General features: G+C 33.3%; 2 protein-coding genes across 4 annotated transcripts in view; both read left to right on the forward strand.

Annotated features, from left to right (window-relative positions):
• LOC120260967 (hydroquinone glucosyltransferase-like) overlaps positions 1-11,031 on the forward strand; it is an 80,670-nt gene that overhangs the window by 2,513 nt on the left and 67,126 nt on the right. Inside the window, exon 2 of one of the 2 annotated variants that reach the window (XM_039268588.1) lies at positions 1,075-1,078. The exons of the other annotated variant lie outside the window; for it this stretch is intronic. Coding sequence (XP_039124522.1) covers positions 1,075-1,078 — 4 coding nt within the window. The remainder of the gene's footprint in view (positions 1-1,074; positions 1,079-11,031) is intronic. 2 annotated transcript variants of the gene reach the window in all.
• On the forward strand, positions 4,258-10,994 carry LOC120260964 (ABC transporter B family member 4-like). Of its 2 annotated transcripts, XM_039268581.1 has the most exons (13): positions 4,258-4,338; positions 4,440-4,664; positions 5,643-5,697; positions 6,369-6,544; positions 6,702-6,923; positions 7,010-7,248; positions 7,341-7,866; positions 7,948-8,221; positions 8,306-8,921; positions 9,245-9,473; positions 9,551-9,817; positions 9,937-10,200; positions 10,276-10,994. In XM_039268581.1, the coding sequence occupies exons 2-13, from the start codon at positions 4,449-4,451 to the stop codon at positions 10,921-10,923; spliced, it is 3,732 nt and encodes a 1,243-aa protein (XP_039124515.1). In that variant the 5' UTR covers positions 4,258-4,338; positions 4,440-4,448; the 3' UTR covers positions 10,924-10,994. The 2 variants fall into 2 exon arrangements, with proteins under 2 accessions (XP_039124515.1, XP_039124513.1); XM_039268579.1 differs by lacking the exon at positions 4,258-4,338 and having other exon boundaries at positions 4,430-4,664.

The raw sequence follows: 11,031 nt of genomic DNA on the forward strand, positions 1-11,031 counted from the left end.
TCATGATCTTCATCTTCAGAGAGCATGCAGGGTTATCTTTTAGTTTAATGAGTTGCATATATGAAGAACCCGATAAGCATTCACGAAGTATAGTTTTAAGTAATGATTTAGTAACACCCATTGTCTAATCATTGTGAGTCATAGATATATAACGATATAATTTTCTAAACAGTCCCTCTATTTTTTCAAAGTTATTTTTTTAGTCCCTTTATTTTAAATCGTAAACTTTTAGTCCATTTATTATTTTAATTTAATTATATCATCCTCCTAATTTCTAAATCCTCAAAAAAAAAAATTGACATGACTCACTTATAAAGTAATAGAGGGATTAAAATGTTATAATTTAAAGTAAGGGACTAAAAATCAAGTTTGAGAAAATAGAAAGGTTATTTAGGAAATTTTACTATCTACAAGGAGGAGAAAAAGATAGTTGTGTTAGATGTAACACCACATTCTTCATTGAGAGTAAGAAGAAAAAGGCAATAAATGTAAAAATTGTAAATGTAATTCCAACAGATTAGTTTGTAAGCATTCAAGTGAGAGATCTAATGACGGTATTAAGAGATTTTAGTTTATCAGGTGATGATGAAGCGAGTTGTACTGGAATTGGTTTACAGAAGATAATTTGGCTGCTTTTTTGACTCTGTCAAACCTAGTGACTCCATTGCTATTATGATGGAAAATTCTAAGGAATTATCCAAATGGCAGGCATTAATGAGATTGTAAGCTTATTCATAATATATACAAAAACGATGAATAAAAGAAGTTTGTAATTGTTCCTTTAGATTTTTGAATAAAGTGGATAAAGTTCCTTTAGATTTCCAGTCTAGTTGCAATATTGTGTTCATTTTATTTCTCCATTTTATAATAGCAAGTATATTTCTTTAGTTATGAAAATTTAAATAATGAATCATATTGTTTAAAATTTTTTAAATTGAATATTTATTTATTTATTTAAAACACTAATTTTAAATTAAATATGTAACCAACGCCTTTTGGGTCAATTGGTATTGAGTCCCTTGTGTTTCGGGGAGGACTCGGGATCGAACCTCATGTCCCCTATGAAAGGTGAGGGCACAGGCACGTGGGTCGGTGTTGAGCACTGCCTCGCCCACACACGCACGCCCTCCTAGTCCTTTGTCGCTTTCTCAATTAAATATGTAAAAAAGAAAAAAATTATTATTGCTTGCTATATTGAAAATAATAACATGTAACTTGATCATCTTTATTTTCATTTAACTTATGAAAATTCAAAATAAATATATGGTATCGTTTGGTATTTTTGATTTTTTTTTAAAAAAATGGATAAACCATTTTAAACCAACGTGACAAATTTTTTAAAAATGGACGGATTTTTTTTAAAAGAACTGAAAAAAAAAATAATGGTTTATAGGCTTTGTAATTATATAATTATGTGGTTTTCAACTAATTTACAGCAAAATAGAAAATCAATTTATAGCAAAATAAAAAAAATAAAGAATAGATATATTTTATTAGAAATATAAGATATAATTGGGAATAAAAATACAACAACACGATGCATTAAACTATGTACCTGGTGGAGAGAAATTTTCCTATTTTCAAGTACTCTGTATTGCCGATAAGTTTGATCATGTTTAAAATTAATCATGTCTTTTTGTTATCGGTTTTCATAGTAGTACTAAAGCCTAGAAGGATGGGTGATTTGGCTTTTATAGGCAAATATTAATGGAGTCTTGATTTCTTGAGATCACGCAAGAGTATGGAGATATTTTAAAAATATTATATTATTCATCTTACAATTGTGAGGCATGCAACTTAGTAGTAGAGACTTTTTTTCCTTTGATAGAAAGCCTATCGATTTTGCCAAGCTATTTTTATTTTTAGAAATAATACTTCTAACAGTCCCTGTATTTTTAAAAATGTGCACATTTGATGCTTTTTACTTATTTTTGTACTCTTTTGGTCTCTTTATTTTTTTAAAACAAACCCAATTAGTTCGGGAGCAAATGACCGTCATATTTTAGAAAAGTAAATGACTATTAGAGCACGTATTTAAAAAGTAGAAGATTAAAAGACACATTTTTTAAAAAATAGGGGGACCAAATTGGCACATTTTGAGTCCCCTATCTTTTTAAAATATGATGGTCATTTACTCTTAGACTAATGGGGTGTGTTTTAGAAAATATTAGGACCAGAAAGGCACAAAAATAAATAGTGGGACCAAATGACACCTTTAAAAAACTAGAGGGGCTGTTTGGAGTATTACTCCTTATTCTTATATACATTTTGTTTGATGACTTTCTCTAGTGGATGTGTTGTTGTTTCTATCTACTTTTATGTTTTTCCTTCTCTTTCCTATTTATGCACCATGTAGAATAATCTGTAAATAAGTATCATTCACTTATTTTGAATTATAATAGGATTATTAGTGGTATTAATTTCATAAATTATTTTAAAACACATATCTTACTAATGGATATTAGATTGAGCCTTGAGTTAGATTAGGACCTGAATCAGATTGATACTTGAAATAAATAGCTTATAATTATGAGTGAGCATATTTATGCATATTGCTATTCAGATGTTCTTCTTCTTTGGTATCTATGCGTATAACTTTTCAATGAGAGAGTCATTTTGAAGAGATAGAAAGAGGTTTGTTAACTCTCATAGTTTTCTGTCAATATTTATAACATCGTTGATAACAGGCGTGCAATTCCAAATAATTATATGTAATTACTTGTTTAGAATTATGTTATGACATATATCTATCTTTATGGTTTTTTAGAAGTATCGCTTATTAATTTCCATCATCTCTTGTATTATGTCTTTTGTTAAACTGTGTGTGGTTTATATATTTTATCAATATACATATATAGCTCCATTTTATTAAAAAAAAAAATACATATATAAGTATATATAAATAAATATTTAATGATAAATTTGTTAATATGGTGCATTGCATCCACATAATAAGAATGATTCTAGAAATAAATTATAATATATATTTTATCATCTGCAATAAATTAAATTCAAAGACCGAGCAATCCTCTCCTTTAAATAACGTATTTGTTTTTTATTTTGTTGACTAACGAGACAATACATTCTATTTTTAAGCACACAAACCCAAGTTTTAAATTAACCCTCTATTTTGTTCAGTCAGGAAACAAATAAAATTACAGCTCGAATTTATTTATTTAGTAAATTAAGTTGATTTAAAAATAAAAAATAAAACTACAAAATGCAACCTTCAAAGAAATTGACCTCTTATTTCCAACAAAACCCCTATAGATAGATAGAAAGATTTTTAGGAGGTTATATGAAAAAATTTACATTAATGGCCAAATAAAATTTTTCCTTTTATGAAATTGAGAATATTATGTTGATTTTATTTATCTTTTTACAAGTTTTTTTTTTTTTGATTTTGAGTTATAATTATTCATAAAATTAATTTATATTCCCGTAATATATTTATATAAATTTTGTATTTATATCTCTATAATATTTAAGAGAATATATTGAAGATAAACTTGGAAAAAATACCCCTTTTTAAGAAAAACTTCAAATTAAGGTAAATAAAATTAAGAAAAACTTGTTATGTTGTATTTTAAGATAAACTTGGAAAAAATGCCTCTTTATTATGATAAACTTCAAATTAAGATAAATAAATAAGATATTATGTTGTATTTTAAGATACAAATTTGTTATGTTGTATTTTAAGATAATATTTTAACTAACTTCAAAAATTTAAGTTCCTGTAACAGACCATGAATTTTATAATAATATTTTACAGAATATATATTTGTATATCTGTGCAAAATTTGTTATGAATTTCTAGAAGGCATACATTTTTTTTTTAAAAGATAAACTTCAAATTTATTAAAACATAACCTGGTCAGGTTATTTTTTGATTTTTGGTTTTTAAATTGATCTACTGCTAGTGATTTACCTTCTTTTCCTTTATGCTCCTTTTCTTTTCTCTGTTTTATCTTTTGTTTTTTTTTTAATTGAAATATGGTTTATTCATTTTTTTTTTTAAAAAAAAATACAGCATATACCCATTAGGAAAAAGCTTAATTTAAAATTCCCACAAATTTAATCTGTAAAGTAAAAAATAACTCAAATTAAAAACCCAGATGTTTTTAGATTTCAACTTAATATCAACCAGAAGGTTATAAACGTAGAAGTGTCTATTATTGGACATATAAATTAAGGGTATATATAAAGCCCTTCCACATATAAATCAATCTAGAGTGTCATCTATCGTAGCAGGAGGCATGCAGATCTTGTGAGAAAAAAATCTAGTTAATTTCTTTTCCGAAATCATAAGAACTAGCCTTCTAGATTCGTCACTAAACCGTAAAGAAAACCTCCTCCTTCTCATGGTTTTTTCGATTTAGTTTGATCATAACTTCCTTTTGATTAATTTTTCTAATGTTTTTGTTGTGATTTTGATGAAGTTTCACAATATGGGGATTGATGATAAGAAGAAGCAAGAAGGGAAGGTGTCTTTCTTCAAGCTGTTTTCGTTTGCTGACACGAAGGATGTGGTGCTCATGACCATTGGCACCATTGCAGCAATGGCAAATGGATTCTCTATGCCGCTCATGACCTTCATCTTTGGAGAACTTATAAATACCTTTGGTCATGCTAATAAGACCAATGTGGTTCACTTGGTTTCTAAGGTCATTAGTTCAATATATGCCTGATTCTTGATTTCTTTCTTTCTTTCTTTCTTGTGGATATCATTCTTTTTGATTTCTTGTAAGTTTTAGATTAGGTTATTCTTTTGAAGAATTTATTTGCACTGCGCTAGTTAGGGTTTGGTTTTGAGGTTATATTATACCACGTATCATTTGATTTGATTGAGTTAGATATGTGATTAAAATTTGTTTTGATTCTAAATTTAATTAGTTGCTGATCATGCAATGACTGCCAATTTGTTTTTGCTTCTTGATATTAGTTTTGATATCCAACCATGAAGATAAGAAACAGATGATGCATATGGGTTATTCATTTAGTTTCTGAATTTTCTTTCATCTTTTAGACGTTGTTTATTAATTTTCATTGATATTTCCTTTGAATCAGTATCAATGAGATGCTTTTAATGCTTATTTGATGTCCTTAATTTTGTTGAGCTTCTTAAGAAAACACAGAGAGGAAGAAGGATATATTATTTCCTTTTTACTCTAGTGATGACACAGTGACCAATACAAAACATTCTCCAATAACCTAGAACATTTAACAGGGCATCTGACAAGCCCAAACATGCACTGCTAAGATATAAAAGTCTTCTCCCATTAGCTAATTTCATGTAGGCACATTAATTTGCTGCTAAAGTTGTCATAACTCCTAGTTTTCTTAGATTGCTTTCTGGGAACCTTCACTTCTTTTCACCTTAGTGTCTGCATGATATTTTTCAATCATTCCTCAACAAATTTTGGGTGTTAAACTAGTACTGGTGCTTACACCAAACATAAATAAATAAAATAATGAACAAGAAGCAAATGTTTAAGGAAAATCCTGAAAGTATGCTTCTAATAGTTTTTGAAGATAATCACCTTCATTTGGATACTATGGCTGCTTGCAATTAATTAATATTGATGGTTGGATTATAAAACTATTTCAAATTCTTCCACATGACTCTTCTATTTTTTTTTCAGGTAATTATCAAATTTTTCTATTTGGCTATTGGCTCTGGAGTTGCTTCATTCCTACGTAAGTGTGAACCTACTTTTTTTGTCCTCATTTTTTTCAATGAAAAATCTAATTTCTTTCTCAAATTCATGCCTTTCTTTAAATAAGATCACTTTTATAAATTCTGAGTCCATTTGTTTTTGGCATCATCCCAGTGACATTAGAAAATTTCTAACCATGCAAATGTATTTACTGCATCTCTTTTTCTCTAATACTATAACTAGGCTTGGCATATGTTTTGAATTAGAGTATCAAGATATTGTCTTTAATTCTCTTGTGGATCCACTGATTTTAGCATTCTCATAGGACATCTCATAGCTAGATTGCTAGACTTTCTGCAGTTTATGCTTTCTATTTACCGTGTTCTGATTCCTTTACCTCCTGATTGTGAAGTTGAGAATTTTATATATAACGAGGCTTGGCACATGTTTTTGATTTTTCTTTTTTTTCTTCTTGTTCTTCATCAAGTAAGTTTGATTTAATACAAAAAAAAGGAAAATTATACATTGTGTAATGTTGAATGTTGTTGTTGTTTATGTGACTATGCAATTTGCTAATGTGTTTGTCAGTGTAACAATTATCTGTAATGCTGTTGAACGTTGTTCAAAAGAGATTGTTAGGTTCTTTTATTAGTGTTACATGTAAAACAAATTCTAACGAGATCCTAATGTTTGAGAAAAAAATTAATCCAGAGGTATCATGTTGGATGACCACTGGAGAAAGGCAAGCAGCTCGAATTCGTGGCTTGTACTTGAAAACTATATTGAGACAAGACATAGCATTCTTTGATAAAGAAACAACCACCGGAGAAGTGATTGGAAGAATGTCAGGGGACACAATTCTCATTCAGGAAGCCATTGGTGAGAAGGTGATTTCTTGATCAAAGACTCAAAGCTCAACATATTTTTATTTCATTTAAATTTGAATGTTCATGTTATGTTGGACATAAGATTGTGAAAAGAACATTAACCATAATTAAGATTGCTTAAATCTTACTATATATATATATATATTTGAAATTTTAGGTTGGAAAGTTCGTACAACTTGTGGCCACATTTTTTGGAGGTTTCATAATAGCATTTATAAGAGGATGGCTTCTCTCACTTGTCTTGCTGTCTTCTGTTCCTCTTATTGTAATCTCTGGTGGTATCCTCTCAATATTAATATCAAGATTGTCAACCAGGGGGCAAACTGCATATGTTGATGCAGGAAATGTTGTTGAACAAACCATTGGAGCAATAAGAACAGTAAGTTCAACTCTTAGTGTTTCTTTAGTGGTTCAATTATTAGTGGTTTACATAGATAATTATTTTCTCTCTTCAACATATGTAAGGTTGCTTCATTTACTGGCGAGAAGCTAGCCATTTCAAAGTACAACCAGTTTATTAAAGCAGGATATAAATCTGCTGTTAAACAAGGGATTGCATCTGGCATAGCACTTGGTACTGTATTGTTGATTGTCTTTAGTACCTATTCACTGGCGATATGGTATGGTGGTAAGCTGATTCTTCAACACGGATATAATGGTGGTGCAGTCATTAACATTATAATGGCAGTTATGACAGGTGGAATGTAAGTACAATTTTCTTTTTAATATATTAGAGTGTTCTGAAGTAATGAAAATAGAACTCTTTTGGCACTAATAATTTTTGGTTTTGTTGCAGGTCTCTTGGTCAAGCGTCACCCTGTGTGACTGCATTTGGTGCAGGGCAATCTGCAGCATATAAAATGTTTGAGACAATTGAAAGAAAACCTGCAATTGATGCTTATGATACAGAGGGTATGGCGTTGGAAGATATGAATGGTGATATTGATTTGAAAGATGTAACTTTTAGCTACCCAGCAAGGCCAGATCATTTGATATTCGATGGTTTCTCACTACATGTACCTAGTGGCAAAACTATGGCTCTAGTCGGGGAGAGTGGCAGTGGGAAATCCACTGTGATTAGTCTGGTGGAGAGGTTTTATGATCCACAGGGTGGTGAAGTCCTGATTGATGGTGTAAACTTGAAGAACTTGAATCTCAAATGGATTAGAGAAAAAATTGGACTTGTAAGCCAGGAGCCCATTTTATTTACAATGACAATCAGAGAAAATATTGCATATGGAAAGGAAAGCGCAACCCCTGAGGAAATCCGGGCAGCAGTTGAGCTTGCTAATGCTGCAAATTTCATTGACAAGATGCCCAATGTATACATAACCTTCCTATTTTTCATCTAGTTGGTTTCATACAATTTGTTGTTATTTAGTGACTCCTTTTTTTTTCCACAGGGTCTGGACACCATGGTGGGTGAGCATGGAACACAGCTTTCTGGTGGGCAAAAACAGAGGATTGCTATTGCCAGGTCAATCTTGAAAAACCCAAAGATCTTGTTATTGGATGAAGCTACTAGTGCATTAGATGCAGAATCAGAGCGAATAGTTCAAGAAGCACTTGTTCGGGTCTTGGTAGATAGAACCACCATCATCGTGGCTCATCGTCTGAGTACAGTGAAGAATGCAGATACAATATCAGTTGTTCACTGTGGAAAATTAGTAGAACAAGGTATACATTTTCTTAATTCTGTAGTTTGTGTTTTATGTGCATTTATCTCTTGGTTTAATCATGAGTTGCATATATGTTGAGCAGGTTCACATGCAGATTTGATCAAGTATCCTGAAGGAGCATATTCCCAGCTCATTAGACTGCAAGAAAATCAAAAACAGGATGAAGAGCCAGATAAGCATTTAAAAAATATGGTTTTAAGTAATGATACAGTAACACCAATAGTCAGATCAGTGAGTCATAGATCTACAAGGAGATCAACTAGTAGAGGCCACACTGTAATTTCTCATAATAGCAATAGAGAAGATGATCCTGAAAAAGCTCTAGAAATATATGAGAGTGGGGTTCGCAAACAAGTCTCAATCAAACGGCTGGCATCTCTCAACAAGCCAGAGACACCGGTTCTTGCACTAGGATCTATTGCAGCTGCTATTGGTGGATTGGTACTCCCATTGTTCGGACTCTTGTTATCAAGCGCCATACAGACATTCTATGAACCTCCACATGAGCTTCGCAAACATGCTAGTCTTTGGGCGTTAAGGTTTCTGGCCCTGGGATTTGCTTGTTTTGTGGTATTGCCTGCACAAAATTTCCTCTTTGGCATGGCTGGTGGAAAACTGATTGCACGTATCCGTTCACTTTCATTTGAGAGTTTGGTGTACCAAGAGATCAGTTGGTTTGATGAGCCCTCACATTCCAGGTCTTTTTTTTTTCTTTTCTATTTGCCATGAGTTGGTTTGAATGTTGTGGACTTTTATTGCCCCACTTGTTTAAGGTTGAGGTACGGGATTTTTATTGCCCCGAGTTCAAATCCTCCGGGAAGTAAAAAGTGGTGGCAATGGGTCCCTAGCGTGGGCTCTGGCTTGCCACCCTAACGGGCCTAACCCCTCATCTCCAAGTGAGGGTGCTTGGATGTTTATTTTTTGTCTTTGTGCACGCTCTTGACTAAGTGGCTTTTCCACTTTGTAATATATATATATATATATATATTTATTGTGGATTGAATTTCTTTTCCCATTGCAGTGGGGCCATAGGTGCTAGGCTGTCTGCTGATGCTACAACAGTTAGTGGAATCGTGGGAGATAGCTTATCATTGATGGTTCAGAACTTGTCTACGGTGATTGCTGGGCTTGTGATAGCCATGATTGCTAATTGGAAGCTAGCATTAACAGTTATAGCCTTGCTTCCTTTAATTGGTTTGCAAGGGTATGTGCAAATGAAGTTTCTCAAGGGTTTCAGTGCAGATGCAAAGGTAATTTCTCTTCAGAATTTAACAATTGCATTCCACGTGAGAGCTTGATTGTGATAGCAAGGAATTTGAGTTTGTAGGTCAAGTATGAAGAAGCAAGTCAGGTAGCAAATGACGCAGTTGGAAACATCAGGACCGTGGCATCATTTTGTGCGGAGACGAGAGTGATGGAAGCATACCAGAAGAAATGCGAAGGCCCCTTGAGAAATGGAGTCCGACAAGGTATCATTAGCGGGTTGGGCTTTGGCTTCTCGTTTGCAGTGCTATATGTTGGTTATGCCATTTGTTTCTATGTTGGAGCTCATTTCATCCATAACGGGAGTGCCACTTTCAGCCAAGTCTTCAAAGTGAGTGGCCTTTCTATATATACTGTGTATTCCAAATTTCCAATATGGCATGTTACTTGTTTTCCTTACATTTTAAAAAGAAATATTTGTGAGATTAATGTAATAATTCATGATGGCAGGTGTTTTTTGCATTAACGATGGCAGCTTCAGGTGTATCACAAACCAGCGCTTTCGGTCCAGACACCAACAAAGCCAAGGACTCAGCCGCTTCAATCTTTGAGATTCTTGACCGCAAGTCCAAGATCGATTCCAGCATTGATGAGGGCATCACGTTGTCAGATGTGAGAGGCGACATTGTGTTTCAACATGTCAGCTTCAAGTACCCAACCAGACCTGAAGTTCAAATCTTTAGAGACCTCTGCTTGACTGTTTCCTCTGGAAAGGTGCATACATATAATTTTTTTTTTTTTAATATTGTGTTTTAATACATTAATTTAGGTTTCATTTTCTCTGTATAGACTGTTGCGCTAGTTGGTGAGAGTGGTAGTGGAAAATCTACGGTTATCGCCATGCTAGAGCGATTCTATGATCCAGATTCCGGTATGATCTTATTCGACGGAGTGAAACTTCAGGATCTAAAGATCAGCTGGTTAAGACAACAAATGGGATTGGTGAGCCAGGAACCAGTGCTATTCAACGACACAATCCGTGCCAACATTGCTTACGGCAAGCAAGGAGAAGTATCCGAAGAGGAGATAGTAGTAGCAGCCGAGACCGCGAACGGGCACAAGTTCGTGTCCGCATTACCTCAAGGGTACGCCACCAACGTTGGCGAGAAAGGAGCACAGTTGTCTGGTGGCCAGAAACAAAGAATTGCGATAGCAAGAGCCATTCTCAAAGACCCCAAGATTTTGTTACTCGATGAGGCCACAAGTGCTTTGGACGCTGAGTCTGAGCGTGTGGTTCAAGAGGCACTGGATAAAGTTATGGTTGGGAGGACTACAATTGTGGTGGCGCACCGGTTGTCAACAATCAGAGGAGCTGATGTCATAGCGGTAGTTAAGAATGGCGTGATTGTCGAGCAAGGGAAACATGAGGAGCTTATAGAGTTGCCTGATGGAGCTTATGCATCACTGGTGGCGTTACATTCCAGCTCTACCTCTTGATCTTTGTCAGGGAATAATGTTGTTTTCTAAATTTTAAACTGTTACCTCTCACAAAATTGATATTTACATTACATTTTCCTCCAAAACTTATACTTGAAGCACTTAACT

This window comes from Dioscorea cayenensis, chromosome 5 (assembly GCF_009730915.1).
Source record: "Dioscorea cayenensis subsp. rotundata cultivar TDr96_F1 chromosome 5, TDr96_F1_v2_PseudoChromosome.rev07_lg8_w22 25.fasta, whole genome shotgun sequence".
Taxonomy (NCBI): domain Eukaryota; kingdom Viridiplantae; phylum Streptophyta; class Magnoliopsida; order Dioscoreales; family Dioscoreaceae; genus Dioscorea; species Dioscorea cayenensis.